General features: G+C 47.1%; 1 protein-coding gene across 4 annotated transcripts in view; it reads left to right on the top strand.

Annotated features, from left to right (window-relative positions):
* TOPBP1 (DNA topoisomerase II binding protein 1) overlaps positions 1 to 18930 on the top strand; it is a 302005-nt gene that overhangs the window by 173494 nt on the left and 109581 nt on the right. For all 4 annotated transcript variants that reach the window (XM_033929986.1, XM_033929983.1, XM_033929985.1 and 1 more), the window contains one exon: positions 18702 to 18810. In XM_033929986.1, coding sequence (XP_033785877.1) covers positions 18702 to 18810 — 109 coding nt within the window. The remainder of the gene's footprint in view (positions 1 to 18701; positions 18811 to 18930) is intronic.

Genomic DNA, 18930 nt, shown 5'->3' with positions numbered 1-18930 from the left:
TGCATACAATGCACAAACTCCACAACGAGTGGTGGACGCTTGGAACGCTCTCCCTGAGGAGGTCGTGATGGAGACCAGCATTCTGGGTTTCAAGAGCAAGTTGGATGCACACCTTCTTGCAAATCACATTGGGGGATACGAATAAACAAGGTTTCTCATCAGGGAACACCTGGCTTGGCCTCCGCGGGTTCGGGTCGCCGGACTGGATGGACCTAGAGTCTGATCCGGCGAAGCCATTTCTTATGTTCTTATACCCTTACAAATCGGATCCATAAACAACTGATAACTAACATCAGAAAGATTCATAGAGCTCCAAAATATTGGGTAAAAAATTGTTTTTAAAACCTTCTTAAAATTTCTTAGTTTACACCTACAAATCTGGAGGTATGAAGTTCCACAGTTTAAGGCCATCTAGAATGACATGGATATAGCCAATTTCTCTCTTCTAGCCAATTACTGTGTTGAACTCAGACTACACTGCACAACAAAGTTTTTGCTTCCTGAACACTGCTGGGTGTTTCTTATAGAATTTTGGGTGCTGATCATGAATATTACATCAAAAATTACCCATCACGTACCATTTCAGAGAAATCTTCAATTTTGTCGTGATTTTTTCTTATATTTGGATGCAAACAATTTTTTCTCCCATAAGTGTCTTATCAACAACGGTTTGTGCCGCCTGGGTATGTCCATGCATAAAATCTAGCCAGGTTGGAAGCTGTTTTATGGAAGATGACATCCTGGGCATGTCTGGGCAGGTCTGAACGAGCTTGCGCTGTCTCACCATGCTATAATGGTGGCTTCCATACACCGATCCTGCTCATTTGGTTAATATAGATAGTCCGTGTGTGTATATAGTATCAGTATAGTAAAGTATAGTAGTATAGTAGCTGTAGCAATATAACAGTAAGTAAGCTTGATGCTATAGACGTTTTGGTGTCGGGCAATATGTCTCGTCGGTGTCGTAACAGCCGCGACACATTCTGCTATATCTGTGGGGAATATACACTTACGCCTCAGAGACGTTCGATGACTGCCCTTGTAAAGAAAGCCTATCATCTGTATTTTGGCTGCAAAATAGGTGATCAAGACAAGCAATGGGCGCCTCACATTTGCTGTGCGACATGTGCTGTTAGTCTGAGAGCCTGGCTCAGAGGTACTCGAAAGACGATGCCATTTGCTGTTCCGATGATATGGCGAGAACAGAAAGACCATGTGACGGACTGTTATTTCTGTTTGACTAATGTGTCTGGTTTCTCTGCCAAAAACAAGAAGTCAATTGAATATCCTAATCTGCCTTCAGCAATGAGACCCATGCCACATGATGACAGTCTTCCAGTTCCGAAACCACCAGAGGATTGGACCTTAGACGAACCAGATGAAGAAACTGCAGTGCAGGGTTCTAACAGTGACATTGACCCGGATTTTGAACCATCCTCATCAGGCGATCCACATCTGATAACACAGTCCGAATTGAACGATTTGGTCAGAGATTTGGGTCTGTCAAAAGCAAAAGCTGAGCTGCTAGGTTCGAGACTTCAGGAATGGTGTTTGCTATCACCAGGTACGAAAATTTCTGTGTTTCGAGACCGGCATCATGATATAACCAAATTTTTTGCACAAGTCGACAGTCTCTGTTTCTGTTGTGACATTGAAGGATTGTTCTCGGTCTTTGGTTGTGATCACAACCCGGAAGAGTGGCGTCTTTTCATTGATTCGTCAATGTTAAGCCTGAAAGCTGTTCTGTTGCACAATGGCAACGTTTATCCTTCAGTACCTGTTGGCTATGCAGCACATATGAAAGAAACATATGAGAATATGGAAATGTTACTAAAGTATGTCCAGTATACCAGGTATAACTGGAATATCTGTGGAGACCTCAAAGTCGTTGCTCTGTTACTAGGACTGCAGCTTGGCTATACAAAGTACTGCTGTTTCATCTGCGAATGGGACAGCCGAGACAGAGAGTCGCACTATTCTAGAAAGAACTGGCCACTCCGTAAAAAGTTAGTTCCAGGACAGAAAAATGTAGCACATGAATCGCTTGTTGACCCGACAAAGATATTTTTGCCTCCTCTTCACATTAAACTGGGACTCATGAAGAATTTTGTGAAAGCAATGAACAAGGAAGGGGAAGGTTTTCGTTATTTAAGACAGATGTTCCCAAGAATAACTGATGCCAAGATCAAAGAGGGTATTTTTGTTGGCCCCCAGATCAGACATGTTATGAGTGACAAGCGATTTGAAGATCTGTTAGTTGGGCCGGAAAAAATTGGCTGGAAAGCCTTGAAAGACGTTGTTGACAATTTTCTGGGCAATTACAGAGCCCCAAACTACATTCAGCTGGTAGACAAACTTCTCAAAGCATACAAGAGAATGAAGTGCAATATGTCACTCAAGATTCATTTCCTCCATTCACACTTGGACTTCTTCCCCGCAAATCTCGGTGCTGTGAGTGACGAGCACGGTGAAAGGTTTCATCAAGACATAGCTACGATGGAGAAACGATACCAGGGCAATTGGAATCCGTCAATGCTTGCCGACTATTGTTGGATGCTACAACGTGATGCACCAGACACTGAATATAAAAGAAACTCGGGAGCAAAACACTTTTAATTCTGTTTCATTTAGTCGCTTGTGCGAAATGTAAACTTGACTATATATTTTATTGTCAGTAAACATAAAAATGTCTATTTCTCATAGTTCTTACGTGATGCAGTAAAACCAAAACCATATTTGAGCATACCAAGTTGGTACCTGTCATAATCACCAAAAACTTTTCAGGAATCAAGACTTAACCAAAAAATTGTTGTGTAGTGCTATTTGTTCTATAAGTTTTCCTAGAAATAGGATGTTAGATACTGGCCAGTATCTTTCAAGTTTGTCCTGGTCAAGGTGGTTGCTTTTTTAGCAAAGGATGCGCCACTGCCCTCTTTAATGCTGTTGATAGTTACACATTAGAAAGTGGGAAGTTAACATTTTTTTGTCACGTTGTCTATGAGGCCCCGACTTGTGTGCTTTGATGGGAAGGGGTCGAGAGAGCAGGTAATCGTTGTTGAAGGTCTCTTAGGATTTTGTCAAGGTCCTCCTCTGCTATTGGGTTAAGAATCCCATATGTCTGTGTTAGGAGGGGGCAGGTTTGTGCGCTTCTGGTTAGCTGATTGGAGACTGGGAAGGACTGTCTGTAATCCTGGTGGAGACTTAATTTTATTGACAAAATATGCAGCAAAATCATTGCAATTCAGTTTTGACTAGGCAGCTTCTGTTGTGGAAAGCGTCTTAGAAAAGCTTTGTTACAGTGGTTCTGGGCTTCCTGGAATCACAAGGCCAAAAACTACATGGAGTTGGTCGAGAATCTGGTGAAAAATGACTATAAAATGGGCTATAGGATGTCTGTCAAAGTCCATGTCCTTGATGCTCCTCTTGAGACATTCAAGGAGAACAAGGGAGCATACTCAGAGGAGCAAGTTGAGCATTTCCACCAGGATATACTGAACATTGCTACCAAGGACAATATAATGAGAACATGATGGGAAACTACATCTGGGGGCTGATTCGTGAAAGTGACTTACAATATAATCTCGAAAAACTACTCACTTCTAAATCTTTTGTGATAATCTTTGTATAACGTCAATATAAACACAAGTTAATTGTGAGTCAATGGAATAGAGACTCCTGATGGTATGAATAACACGAGGAAGGATTTAGCAAAGCTTCAACAATGGTCTGAAATTTGAAAGATTTAATGCTAAGAAATGCAATATCATGTCTTTGGGCTGCAAAAACCCGAGGAAACAGTACAGTTTAGGGGATGAAAAACTTTTGTGCATGATAGAAGAGCTTGACTTGGGTGTGATAGTATGTGATGATCTTAAGGTAGTCCTCCTTAACATATAACTCTACGCCGCCACCAATTCGATCCACCCTATCACTGCTATATATATATTCTTTAGCACTCTCCAGACCAGTAGAGGTTAATCTTCACGAATGGGTATATATCCAATCATGACCAGCAGTTGGAGACTGAAAACAAAACTTTGAGATAGTACATAAGATATCCCCTTCTCTGTTCTCATCAGCCTACTTCAGTCTCCAGCAGGTGTTGAGTGATCTGTACCCATCTCCCTTGGTAGGGCTGTTGGAATTTGTTTAGGGGGTTTCTAGTCCCTGTTTTTGGCCGGACAGAGCTTGGGCGAGCCTGTTTGGGGGTCCGTCCGACTTCGGGGGTGTCAAACCTGGCGGGTCTCGAGCGGGATCCCTCCCCCCACTTCCTCCACCTTCCCACATTTTTTTAGAGGAGCCTCAGCAGCAGTCAGCCTTGCCCCCTAAATCAAGCAAGGCCTACTGCTTCGAGAGCCTGTGGAGTTTACTGTATTTTTGCACTAACCGGCACTTTTCTTCTAGCTAGGTTGTGTATGGAGCAATTGTTCCCTTCTCCGGGGGAGTGTGACACAATTTGGTCCAGCCGTGAGGCACTCGCGGCCGGTCTGAACTCGGTAGTTTGGGCCGGTGTGGTCATGGAGCTCTTTCGGCAGCAGCTGCAGGCATCCAGAGCTCCCCGGCCTTAGTGCCTCGTGAGCTGGCTGAAGGCAGTGAGGCAGCCTGGTCTGCTCTCACTACCTCCGGAGGGATTCCCCAATCGCCGACAGTAGGGGAAAAAGGATTCCCTCTCAGCTGATTTTTCAACAGCTGATGCCGGTGCTTTAGCGTCTGGGACAGTTTAGGTTTCTCAGCAGCTAAAGGCCCTGGAGGGGTTATTTTTGGCGGAATCTTCGCCATTTTGACAGACAGTTCCCTCCATTTTGTCTGCAACCTCAGGTGATCTTCCCCCTGTTTTGCAAACACAGGGGCAGGTTTCAGCAGGGACCCCTGTTAGGGCAGGGAGTCTCTGGGGACACCCGGGGTTTTCTTTTCCCCTGGTTTAATTTCTTTTTTTGGGAAGACATTTGGGGATCTGATCCGGAGATGGCAGTTCTTATGTTCTTATGAGTGTATGTTAGAGACACTTCTTAAGCAGAATTTTGATGTCTCTGCCTTGGGGGTCCAGGCGGCTATTTGTGTGGGGCTGATGGCTCGCACCGTGTTTCATTGGTCTGAGCGTGTCCGGGATCATGAGTCTGATGACTGGTCCTTAGTGGATCAGGAGATTCAGAAGATTCAGATGGCTGCCTCGTACCTATCGGATGCTCTTTATGACTTAGTGCGGCTTGCGGCTGTCTGGGGCTTTTTGTAGCTTCGCGCGTGGTCGGCGGTTGCCGCGTCCAAAACTTAATTTCCAAAAATTTCCCTTTCGGGGGTCGTTTTTGTTTGGAGAGGACTTAGATAAGTTGGTACAGACTCTGACGGACTCTAAAGTGCCCCGTCTGCCTGAGGACCGTGCCCGCCCGGAGTTTCGGGGTGGCACTGCCCGGGAGCGTCTGCGGGAATTTTGCAAGTTTCGCCATGGGCGTTGGGCTGCTTCTTTCAAGGCTTCCAGTTTTTCCCCGGGGTCAGTTGGCTCGGCGCATGCAGTCCTTTCAGGGGGCCCGTCGGGGGGCTGGGAGTCCCCCCGCCGGATCTCCTGCTGCCCGTCCTGCACGATGGCTCTTTGCTGGCGCCCCTTTGGTTCCGGTGGGTGCCCGGCTGCACAACTTGTTTCCCAAGTAGGCCAATCAGTGGGTCCTGGGGGTGGTGCGGGACGGTTATGCTCTGGAGTTTGCCGCTCTCTGCCAGATCATATCTAGCCTCTCCGTGTCAGGCAGCATGGGGGGCGCTAGCCTTTCACCAGACCCTTCAGTGCTTGCTAGATCTCAAAGCGGATGTTCAGGTGTCCCCCTCAGGAGTGCGGCACTGGCTGGTACGCCATTTCCTTTGTGGTGCCCTAGAAGGAGGGGACTTTTCGGCCTCTCCGCAATTTAAACAGGGGTCAACAGAGCTCTCAGAATTCCCTCTTTTCGCAGTTCCTGACTTCTCTTGCTCCAACGGAGGCCTACTTGCATGTTTCCTTTTAGTCCTCTCACCAGAACTTCCTTGCTTTGCGAACTTGGGTCTGCACTATCAGTTCTGTGTGCTTCCCTTTGGTCTGGCCACGGCTCCCTGGACGTTCACCAAGGTGATGTTGGTCATCACAGCGGCCTTGTGGTCATTCTGGTACATCCCTACCTAGATGACTGGTTGATTTGGGCAAAGTCGTTACAGGAGAGCACCCGGGTTACGGCTCGGGTGGTGGAGTTTCTCCAGTCGCTGGGCTGGGTGGTCAACCTTGCAAAGAGTCGGTTGGTCCCGGCTCAGCATCTGGAGTACCTTGGGGTTCTGTTCAACATCTCCTTGAGAAAGTTCTTCCTTCCAGAGGCCCGGGTAAGCAAATCGCAATCTCAGATTTGCCTCCTTTTAGCGTCCCGGTGTCCTCGGGCGCAGGATTTCCTCCAAGTCTTGGGGTCCTGGCGGCATCCTTGGACGTAGTGAGGTGGGCACGGGCCTGCATGCATTCTCTTCAGTACGCTCTGCTCCGTAGGTGGTCGCCCCAGAGGCACAGTTTGGATGTCCCTGTCCTTCTGTGAGGCTTGGTGCGCTGCAGTCTTCGGTGGTGGATCCAGACCTCTCATCTGGTTCAGGGGGTAAGTCTGGATCTCTCGCAGTGGACGGTGCTTCTCACGGGTGCCAGTTTCCTCGGTTGGGGGGCTCAGTGTCTGGGTCACTCAGCTCAGGGCACTTGGCCCACAGAGGAGGCGTCCTGGTCGATCAATGTGTTGGAGACCAGAGCTGTCCATCTGGCGCTGTTAGCCTTCTGCTCTCTTTTGTTGGGCAAGTCGGTCAGAGTTCTGTCGGACATTGCCATAGCAGTGGCTTACGTCAATCGGCAGGGAGACACCAAGGGCACTCAGGTGGCGCAGGAGGCGGCTCTGCTCATGCTTTGGGCAGAGTTGCATCTTCAGGACCTCTCGGCCTCTCATGTAGCCGGGGTGGAGAATGTTCAGGCGGACTTCCTCAGTCATTACATCTTAGATCCCGGGGAGTGGTGCCTCAGCCCTGTGGAACTTTAAGTTGATAGTGCAGGCTTGGGGTCATCCCTTGTTGGACCTGATGGCCACGAGTGCCAACGCCAGAGTGCCCCACTTCTTCAGTTATCGCAGGGATGGTCTGGCCGAGGGTCTGGATGCTCTGGTTCAACCATGGCCAATGGAGAGGCTGTTGTATGTATTCCCTCCGTGGCTATTAGTGGACAGAGTTCTCCGCATTGTTTGCCATCCGGGTCTTGTGGTTCTGGTAGCTCCGGATTGGCCTCGACTTCCGTGGTATTTGGATCTGGTGAGGCATCTGGTAGCGGATCCTCTTCCTCTACCTCTCTTGGATGATCTTCTGGCGCAGGGTCCCATTCCGATGTTTGACCCGTCTCCCTTCTGTCTTACGGCTTGGCTCTTGAAAGGGGTCGCCTAGGTAAGAAGGGGTATTCGGATAAGGTGATCTCTACTCTCTTGGGGTCCCGGAGGCTTTCTATCTCTCGGGCTTATGTGCGGGTTTGGTGTCTCTTTGAGGGGTGGTGCCATGCGTGGGGAGGGGTCTCTTTTTGCGCTTCCCTGCCTAACATCATAGAGTTCTTGCAAGATGGCCTGGATAGAGATCTGGCTTGGTCTTTTCTCCGGGTTCAGCTTGCAGCCTTGTCAGCCTTTCGTGGATTAGTGACAGGTCAGCGTTTGACGGCCATTCTTGATGTGATTCGGGTTTTTTTGCGGGCGGCCACATTGCTCAGGCCTCCCATGCGGCCCTTTGTTCCATCTTGGGATCTCAGTCTGGTTCTTTCTGTTCTGGTGCACCCGCCTTTTGAACCGTTGGGTGGCTGCTCCTTGAAGGACCTTACTCTGAAGGCGGTTTTTTTTTGGTGGCCATTTCTTCCGCCAGGCGTGTTTCTGAGCTGCAGGCTTTCTCTTGTAGGGCTCCCTTCTTGGAGTTTTCTAGGGAGCGGGTTGTCTTGCGGCCTGTTCCTTCATTTCTACCAAAAGTATTTTCTCCCTTTCATGTCAATCAATCTGTAGTCCTCCCGGTGTTAGGTAGTCGGGAGGGCTCTTCTGAGCAAAGACAGCTGCGCAAGTTAGATGTCGGTTGGGTTCTTCGCTCTTATGTGCAGTGGACCCAGGAGATCAGGAAATCAGATCTTTGTCCTTCTGGCGGGTCCTCGTAGGGGGGCTGGCGCGTCTAAGGCGACTATTGTGTGCTGGATCAAGGAGACTATTGCTTCCGCTTATCTTCTGAGACAGGAGCCTGTTCCGGAGTTTCTCAAGGCTCATTCCACTCGGGGTCAGGTGGCTTCTTGGGCTGAGTCTTCGCTCATGCCTCCAGTGGACATTTGTAAGGCTGTATTTTGGTCTTCCTTGCATTCCTTTGTCAGACACTACCAGGTAGATGTTCAAGCGCGTCAGGACACGGTGTTCGGGGAGCATGTTCTGGTGTCAGCCCTTTGGGGTCCCGCCCGTGATGGGAACTGCTTTGATACGTCCCATTCATAAAGATTAACCTCTACTGGTCTGGAGAGTGCTAAAGAAGGAGAAATTAGGTTCTTACCTGCTAATTTACTTTCTTTTAGCTTCTCCAGATCAGTAGAGGTCCCCACCCTATCTATTGTTGTATTGTTAGGGCTGTTGCGCGGGCAGTTTTGTTTTTTGCTGCAGTTCTAGTATTTTTCTAGGGCCGGGGAGTATTAAAGAACAGCGACTGTGGCTCGGCTGGCTTAACTGGCAAGCTGTGGGGACATTTTTCATTCTGGTATTTCTCCTCTGCATTTTCCAACAGCATTTTAGGTATGTTAGTTGTTACTCCTGTTCGGAGTATTGTTTATTTCTGTTTTCAGTTCTTGATTCTGCTTAGCTATTCGGCAGACTGATGAGAATAGAGAAGGGGATATCTTATGTACTATCTCACAGTTTTGTTTTCAGTCTCCACCTGCTGGTCATGATTGGATATATACCCATTCGTAAAGATTAACCTCTACTGGTCTGGAGAAGCTAAAAGAAAGTAAATTAGCAGGTAAGAACCTAATTTCTCCTTGTACCCTGGTATGCCAGTGTCCCATTGGTTATCTTCCTTCCACCAGGTTTCAGAGATGCCTATTATTTGCTTTTTAAAAATGGGAGCATATCACTCCTTTTTATTTGAAACTCCATTGGTTGCTGATAGAGTCAAGAATTCTGTTCAAATTTTCCTGTATTTGTTATAAATCAGTTTCAGGTTTGTTACTAGGTTATCTTGTGTCTCATTTTTCTTTGAGTCATGCCAAAAAGACCACACGTAGAGTGCACTTGTTTTCATATCCCTCATTAAAATCCTGTCATTATAATAAGTTCCTTGAGAGAACCCTCTCATTTCAAGCTGCTAAATTGAATGTATGGCTTGGAAAAATTATGTTAGAGGTCTCTTCCTATCTTGATTTTAGAAAATTGTTAAAGACTCAACTCTTTGATAGGCTGGTATCTTAACGCATTCTGCTTCATTTTTTTCAATCAAGTTCCTTATATTCCATTTGACGTATTTTATCTGTTCTATGTATTACTTCTTTCCCTGCCATGCCAGTATTTTCTGCATTATATTGTAAATGCTTTCTGTCTTTATCTGTTTTTAAGTCCATTATTCTAATTTGTATTTTATCTGTATCCCATGTATTAGCTCACCTTGTTGTGAACGCCTAGAACTTTTTCGGTATGGCGGTATATAAGAATATAATTATTATTATATCTGTCTTTTGGTTTAGTGTAATAAATTCTAACTCTCCCATCTTGTTTCTTAAGCTTCTGGCATTTGCATACAGACATTTCAAACAATGTTTGTCATACCTATTTACAATTTGCTCAGAAGTTGGCATGGATAATTTGCAGTCTTTAAAATCAGTCTGCTCTGTATTTAAGGAAACCTGGTCTATTTTGGCTTGTATTGCAACCTCACTGTCAGGATGCTCTGTCTTCCCTTTTATGATGATATCTTTTAAAGATACCTTGTTCTGAACCATTCTCTTTTGAATGACTGTCAGCCTTCCCCCTGTTTCTAGTTTAAAAGCTGCTCTATTTCCTTTTTAAATGTTGACGCCAGCAGCTTGGTTCCACCTTGGTTAAGGTGGAGCCCATCTTTGCGGAATAGGCTCATCTTTTCCTAGAATGTTGCTCAGTTCCTAACAAATCGAAAACTTTCCTCCCTGAACTATTGCCTCATCCCACACATTGAGCTCTGCCTGTCTCTTGGGTCCATTGCATGGAAAAGAAAGCACTTCTGAAAATGCTAACCTGGAGGTTCTGGATTTTAACTTCCTACCTAAAAGCTTAAATTTGGTTTCTAGAACCTCCTTATCACATTCCCCTATGTCATTGGTACTTACATGTTCCGAAATAGTAGGCTCCACTGTCTAAAATCTTATCTAGGTGGCACGTGAGGTCCACAAACCTCACACCAAGCAGGTAAATAACCAAGTGATCCTCACATCCACCAGCCATTTACATGCCTAATGATTGAATCTCCTACTAAAAACGACCATCCTAACCTTCCTGAGCAGAAGCCCTCGATATGACATCCTCGGTATGAGAGGATATTGCATCCCCTGGTGTGTAGGTCCTGGATACTGGCTACTTCAACAGGGTGATGCTGTCCTTTAAGAAGACCTCCCTCCTCTGAGGCAGCACAGAGGTTGCCAGACTGGGTGGGACTTCTCTACAACATCCCTGTAGGTCTCATCTATATACCTCTCTGTCTCCCTCAGCTCCTCCAAATCTGCTACTCTACCCATTCCCTGAGCTCTAGGAGCTATTTGCACTGAGCACACACATAAGACCTCTCACCAACTAGGAGATAATCCAACATGTGTTAATCTGTGCAAAAGAATGGATAGCCCACTGGACTGCTGCCTCCATTTTAATATTGGTGATTTCTTTGTTAAGTTGCTAAGGGAATATGTACACTAAGGTCCTCTAAGATTGCTAGTTATATGTTAGGCTATGGTAATGTTTAGTTTTTAATATTTTGTAATGTTGTAATTAGTAAGTTACTTTCTAAGGATTTCTTAGCTAGTAACTAGCTAAGTTTCCAAGTTCCAAGTTTATTAAAATTTTGATAAAACGCCAATCATGAATTCTAAGCTTTTTACAGTTGTTTTTGGGATTTTTTTTTTTTTAAATGGAAATACAAATGAGAAACTAATAAAACAGGACATAATTGGCATACGATAGAATAGGAGGTAAGGGGTGAGAACTACAATATTTAAAAGAAAAGAAAAGCAAACAATGAAGGGAAAAACAAATGGGAAAGACAAGATCAGTTTATTGTTGGATCATAAGAATTAAAAGGACTGGATCAATTTTCATAAGCATCTTTAAAAAGGAAGCATTTTAATCCTCCTTTGACATATCCGCCTTGAACTGCAAGGTAATGGCTGAATAGAAATCCCTAATGTAATGTAATATACCTTTGTATAATGAATTGCAGTAGTCTATTTTAGATAAGATGAGAGAGTGAATCAGAATGTTTAGAGACTGAGGGTTAAGAATCATTTTGAGTTTATAGAAACAATTTTTGAGTACTGTACTAATTTGGGGACAATAACATAATTTACTGTCTATAATTACACCCAGGATTTGGACTGAACTAACGGAATCAATTGGAATAGTCTAATAAAGATAAGCTAATTAAATTTTGAGCTATCTAATTGGTTCCTATAAATCAGGCCAGGGGTAGGTGAGATTTGAGGTAGGAGGGAGGGAATTAAAGTCTAAACTGAATCTGCCTGTGCCTATTAGCTGTTCTTTATATTGATACTAAAGCAATTTTTTTTTTTTTTAATATAATATTTCTTTATTGGGCAAAGACAACAAAACACATTACAACGCAAAACAAATACACATCTGCAATACCAAAATAAAGACACATCTGGAAAACCCACAAATGCAGGTGAGCATAAGTCCACACAAGCCCAATACAGTGTTTTACAATAACCCCCAACAACCCATCCCCCCCAATCCCCCCCCTCCCCAACCCAAACCCGCATGGTGGACAAGCATTCTAAAGGAGAAAGAAGAAAAAGACAAAGAAAAGAAGAAAGATAAAGAAGAAAAGATACCGTGGTAAAATTCAGATCATACAGTGCGCCAGGGGAAGCAGCATACGATCCCCCACACAGGAACATGACATCCCAAAAGATTAGCAATTCAGCAGCAGACTCCTCTCCCTATGCGAAAGGGACAACCAATACCCCTCCCATACATCTTGAAATTTAGTCCACCTGCCCTCATCACGGGTCCCCACCATCCCACGCTCCTCAAGCGCTAAATCATAAAGGGACAATTGCCACTGGGAAAAGGAGGGTGCATGTGGAACCCGCCAGGAGACCAGAATGGCCTTCTTAGCCAGGAGGAGAGCCTTGAACACCAATAATCTCTGCCCACCAGAACAGCTTGAAAGAGCCTCTCCAGCATAAAAAAGAGCAATATCAGGGGTACACGCAGGCAATGAGAGAGATAGGGAGGACAGGAAAGCCCACACTCGCCTCCAAAAAGCCTGTATCAGAGGGCAAGTCCAGAACATATGTCCCAGGGTAGCTGGACTCGCAGGGCATTTAGGACAGCGCGCATGCTCCGCAAAGCCAGCACGATAAGCCCTCTGAGGAGAGATAAACATTCTCTAAAGGAATTTATAATCCTCTTCCCTGTGGAGCATATTACAGGAAAGAGTACGCAAGAAAACAAAACAATGTGAAAGTAATGAGGACGTGATATTGCAACCTAAGTCAGCGCTCCATGCCCCAGCCAGCAAATCAGCCCGCTCAGTCGACAACGGCATCTGCAGCGCAGTAACAATAACGTAGGCGCGGAGCCGGATCCTCCCACAATGCCAGACTCTGTCCCAGGCTCTTCGCCACCGAAGCACGCAGAAAGGTCCCTCCAAGACTAAGCACATAATGGCGAAGTTGCATATAGCTAAAGGCATCCACTCGATCTAACCCATATAATGACGCCAACCCAGTAGTAGAGAGAGGAACCCCGCGATCATCAAGAACATCCCCCACCCTACGGATCCCCCGTGCATGCCAAAGCCGAAAAACTCGATTATCACTGCCCGGACTAAACTGCAGATTCCCCACAAAGGGCAACATAGGGGAGACCCCATAATTAACCCCCAGATGTTTACAAAGCAATTTCCAGATAAGTCTCATATAAGCCCAGACCACATGCCCTCGCTGAGAAGGGTCTAACTGGGCCGAGGGTGCATGCAACATAAACAATCACGAAACCGGAGACAGAAAATCCCTTTCCACCGAAAAAGTCAAAAAGGAGGAACTCTCCAAACACCAATCTCGAACTAATCTCATACCACACGCCAAATTGTATGCTCGAAGGTCTAACAGACCGAAACCCCCCTGCGCCTCCGGTAACATCAAGACACGCAAGGGCAGACGAGGTCTCCATCCCCGCCACAGAAAAAGCCTCAGGGCACGATATAATTCCTCCAGGTCCGCACGGCGCAGCCAGATTGGTAAAGTCTGCAACAAATATAGCCACCGAGGTACCACCATCATATTATATAAAAAGATGCGGCCTGCCATAGAAACCGGCAGAGCACCCCACAGGCGGAGGCTCTCAATAGACCGCCTAAGCATGGGCCTGACATTAATCTCATAAAGGCGCGATAAAGAGGAAGGGATTAAGACACCCAGATATTTCACCTGTAGAGAGGCCTCTTTCAAGGGGAAGTCAGACCAGAGGTGAGAAATGTGTAAGTGGAGAGGCAGCACCTCAGATTTGGACACATTAAGTTTAAGGCCCGAAAGCTCCCCAAATTGACTAAACAAGTCCAACAAGAGAGAGAGGTGCGAGACTGGATCCGTAAGCAGAACCATAATATCATCCGCGAAAGCCATGCAACGTAGGGAGGAACCTCCGACCTCCACACCCGCAAGCAGGGGATGGGTACGGATACACAGTAATAGAGGTTCCAAAAATAAAATGTAAAGCAAAGGGGACAAGGGGCAACCCTGCCGAGTGCCCCGTTGTAGAGAAAAAACCGGAGAGGCCTTCCCATTGACCAGCACAGCAGCCTCAGGACTAGAATACAGGGCACGGAGAGCCCCCATAAAGAACCCATCCACCCCATAGCGGTGTAACAACGGGAAAAGAAAGGCCCACTCAACCCGATCAAAGGCCTTTTCGAAATCAAAACTAATAGCCAGGGCCGGCTGCCGCCTAAAATCACAATGAGCCAAGGCTATCAAGAGCTTACGAACGTTGTGACCCGCCTGACGACCCTGCACAAAGCCCACCTGATCCACCCCTACCAGTGAACCAACCGATTAGCCAAAATCTGGGCCAATATTTTCAAGTCAACATTAATGAGCGAAATAGGGCGATAAGACTCCACCAGAAGAGGGTCCTTACCTGGTTTAGGCAGGACCGTAATCAGCGCCCGATTGGATCCAGCAGGAAAATGTCCCCCTTCCACAGAATGCTGATAGTATCTTCTCAACGGATCAGCCACATAACCCTGCAAAAGACGATAGAACTCCCCACTAAAGCCGTCCGGACCCGGAGATTTACAAAGAGGGAGATTCTTAACAACCCCTAAGACCTCCTCCCGAGTGATAGGGGAGGCCAGGCTCGCGCTGTCCGTCTCTGAGAGTCGAGGCAAAGGGAGAGAGTCTAGATAAACCTGAATCGGAACATTCCTATCCACCACCTCCGCTGAATAAAGGGAACTATAAAAGGAGACAAAAAGCTGTTCCAGATGAGATTGAGCTGTAACCAACCGCCCCCCAGAGTCCTTAAGAGAGGTAATGGAGGAGGAACCCCTCCGCGCCCTAGTCAACTGAGCCAACATTCTGCCCGGCCTGTTGCCAAAACGGTGCAATCTATACTTGTAATAAAAAAGAGATTTTTGGGCACGTTCATGTAAAAGGGCATGGACCGCTGACTGTGCCACCTGAAAATCCCGCTTATGAGACCCCGTGGGGGAATGAAGGGCCAAAAGCCTGCTCTCCCGAACCCTACGCTCAAGGGCCAAGATCTTGGCTGCCATTAGTTTCTTCCTGCGAGCGCAGTAGGCCAACACAGCACCACGAAGCACCGCCTTTGCGGCCTCCCAAAAAAGACCCCCCTCATCCACATGCCCACCATTAAACTCTACGTACTCCTGCCACTGCTGCTCGAGGTACAATTTAAAATCAGGGTCAGAGTACAAGGCCACCGGAAACCGCCATCGCCCCCCTCCACCCTGGGTGCCCCCCGCCAGACTCACATCCATCCACACCGGAGTGTGATCAGAAATGACCAGCGCACCTATCTCAGATTTATGGACCGCATAAAAATAGGAACGGGAAAGAAAAATAAAATCAATTCTAGAAGAGGAATCATGTGCTCTAGATGTATGCGTAAAATCCTTTTCACCAGGATGCAATGTTCTCCAGACATCCACCAAATCTAAAGCATTCATCCAAGCATGTAGCCCATTATCTGACCTCCCCGATGAACGTAGGGCCCCCCTAGTAGAATCCAGGACAGGATCCAAAATAGAATTAAAGTCCCCCAGAAAGATTATGGGGACCCCAGGCATCTGTGACAAAGACATTATAACCCCCAAAAGCTTCTTATAAAAAGCCCTTTGAGCACTATTAGGAGCATACACTGACATCAAAATAACTGAACGCTGAGACAACATACCCTGAACTATTACGTAATAACCCTCCGGGTCGGAAATGACTCCCGACTGTACAAAGGGCACCGATTTATGAATCAACAAGGCCACCCCGGCCTTCGCCTTAGGGGAAGAGGCAGAGTAACACTGGCCCACCCAGGACCGTCTCAATTTGCTATGTTCCCTTTCATTAAGCTTGGTCTTCTGCAATCCCACAATAACCGCATGGTGTCGGGTTAAGTGTTGTAGAATCTTAGTTCTCTTAATAGGGGAATTAATGCCCGACACATTCCAAGTCACACATCGCACTCCCCGTTTAGGTGACATCCCACACAAGGACCAAGTATACCCACATAGCAGAAAAGGAGTAAACCGTTGCTAGGAGTCCCAGCCCTCCCCCCAGCAACCAAACAACCAGCCATCTAACATCCACATCCATTCCACCACCACACGGATCCCACCCCTCCACCCCACCCCCTACCCTCCCCACCCCATCCCCACTTCCCCCCTCCCTGACCCCCCCACACTCCGAATACCACCTCTCCAGAGAAGGGACTCAAAAGACTCAAGCCCCCCCCCCCCTCCCCAACCTCCCACATAGCAAGCCCGCACCCATTAGTAAAATAAGAGAGAACATAAAAGAAGGGAAGACCTCAATATCAATAAGTGAAATACTAATAGTAATATGAGCAATAGTGCTAAGAATACTATGAATAAACAGAAACAGGGGCCAGAAAAACTACAACCCCCAACAAAGATATTATCATATAACAGAGCCACAATCAGCAAACCCGGCACCCTCCAACAGGAGGGCACACTCAACACATGGCACAGAGCAAAAAATCTGAATGCACTCAAGGCTATCGAGGCCCCCAAACAGGGACCTGCTCCAGCACAATAAAGAAAATAAGAAAAGAGCAATCCGAGGTGTCTCTTCATGCAGGTAATCCTCCCGCCGCAGAGACCCTCACGCAAGCAAAGTGAAAACCACCAAGATATGTCTTCACTCTTCAAGTGCTGGGCGCCATATCAGGAAACCAAAGGCATACTTGCGCCCGTGCCACCTCACAGTTATCGAACAAGAATGGTTGGCCATAATACAGCACCCGAAGCTTAGCTGGAAACTGAAGCGTGAATCGCATCTTTTTCTCCGAGAGAAGCTTGCAGACGGAGGAAAAGCTTCTACGAAGGGAAGCCACTGGAGCAGAATAGTCCTTGAACAACAAGACACGCTGATTTTGGAACTGAAGATCTATAGTTTTTCAGCAGCAGATCTTTCAGAGCAAAATTAAGAATCCGGATGATCACCACACGTGGCCTGGCCGAGCCATCCTGCTTCTTGCCCAGACGGTATGCATGCTCAATACGCAAGGGGCCCAGACCATGTGCCACAAGCAGCTCCGCCGCCAGCCATTTTTCCAAGGTAGCCAGTAAATCCGCATCCAGCACCGATTCTGGGATGCCCACCAGACGGATGTTGTTCTGCCTGGAGCGATTCTCCAGGTCATCCAGCTTTTCCTCACAATGAGTCACTTTGCTCTGCAAACGTTGAAGCTCCACCTGAACCGAAACCAGAGTATCCTCCGCGGAGCTGACTCGATGTTCCACCTCCTGCACTCGGCCATTGAATTCAGCAACTGTCGTGGTAAGCGTTGCCAGGGTGTTGTGCACCTTGTCCAAGCGGGTGCCCAAAGCAGCCACCACCGCCTCAGTCAGCCGCGCGAGCGTCTCCTCACTCACTGAGTCCGCCGCCTCAGCCGCACCCGCCATCTTTCCCTCACCACCAGGCCCCGATTTTAGGGTGCCTCGCTCCTTCTTCCCCGATTTAGAGGCCATCTCCACGCTGCCCTTCTGGACAAACCTGTCCATACGCCGGTACCGACTCAAAGGGTGTGATCGGGTGAAAATGTAGACGCAGATTTTAGTGCAAGGAGGTTGGACAGGAGGGAAACCGCGGAGCTCAGTGAAAGTGCGTCTCTCCTGCTCTCCGCACGGCCACGCCCCCCTCATACTAAAGCAATTTAAAAATAGCCCCTTGGAATGCTAACCTAGGTACTCTAACAGAGCCTTCCTATGCTAAGAAAAGAACAAAAAAAAAAAAACCAGAAAAACAAACTGTCCCTAAAACTATGTAAGTGAGCAGAGTACAGTGGTACCTCGGTTTACGAGTGCACCGGTTTGCAAGTGTTTTGCAAGACAAGCAAAACATTCACAAAATCGGCGCCTCGGAAACCAAGAGTGCCTCGATTTGCGAGCGGCGGCCCCCCCGCAATCCGGTACCCTCCCCGCCGTGATTTGGCACACACACACACACCCCCCAACCGCGATTGGGCACCCCCCTGCGGAGATCTCGGAGAGAACGTGAACTCGCAGGCCTTGAGCATGCGCAGATGCTCAAGGCCCAGCAAGAAGAGGAGGCCGATCTTTGGACACCGGCACCAACGCACAGGACATGCTGGTGCCTAGATGACAATAAGAAGCGGCGGGGGATGCCCAATCGCGGGGGGAGGGTGCCCGATCGCAAAGGGGGCCTTCGGGGGGAGCAATGCCGATTCTCGGGGGGGGGGGGGGGATGGGGATGGGAACGTATCAAAGCGAGTTTCCATTATTTCCTATGGGGAAACTCGCTTTGATAAACGAGCATTTTGGATTACAAGCATGCTCCTGGAACGGATTATACTTGTAATCCAAGGTACCACTGTACTTTAAATAAAATAAGTCCCTGAGCTTATCTGTTTAGCTTTAGGTTCCCCTTTTCCCAAGTTTGTAAGCAATTTCCAGCAAAATCTTACCAGTGAAGATCTCTCTGTTTGCCGGCAAGAGTTGCTGTAGTAGCAGCAGCAGTTGCCTTCTCTCCTCGGGCCTAAGTTCACCGCTGCAGCACTATGAATATTCATGCCAGGATCAAAATGTTGGCATTTTGTTGAGGAATATAAGCGAATCTGCTGAAGTGCCTTCTTTCAGATCCATATCTATCTATTGCAGACCAGATGTCAGAATGATACATGTAAAGCAGATAAGCATGTGAAACACAAGAAGTGCTTAAAAATATATTTTTTTAATTTTAGGTTATTGAAACAGAGGAAGATAAAGAACTAGAAAAAGAATACAGGTTCCAGCTGTCATCTCTGAACCCACAGGAGAGAATTGACTACTGCCATCTGATTGAAGAACTAGGTGCCTAGACTTGCAAAATGTCTATGCTAAATGCTTATATTTTGCAGTGCAGGGTTCATCTTTTGGGGGATAGGAAAGGATAGCGTTACTTGCTTTTGATGATCATGCGTAAGATTTTGT

Source organism: Geotrypetes seraphini, chromosome 2, assembly GCF_902459505.1.
Source record: "Geotrypetes seraphini chromosome 2, aGeoSer1.1, whole genome shotgun sequence".
Lineage (NCBI taxonomy): Eukaryota > Metazoa > Chordata > Amphibia > Gymnophiona > Dermophiidae > Geotrypetes > Geotrypetes seraphini.
Note: the sequence above shows the minus strand (reverse complement) of the source record. Positions and strands in the feature narration are given on the sequence as shown.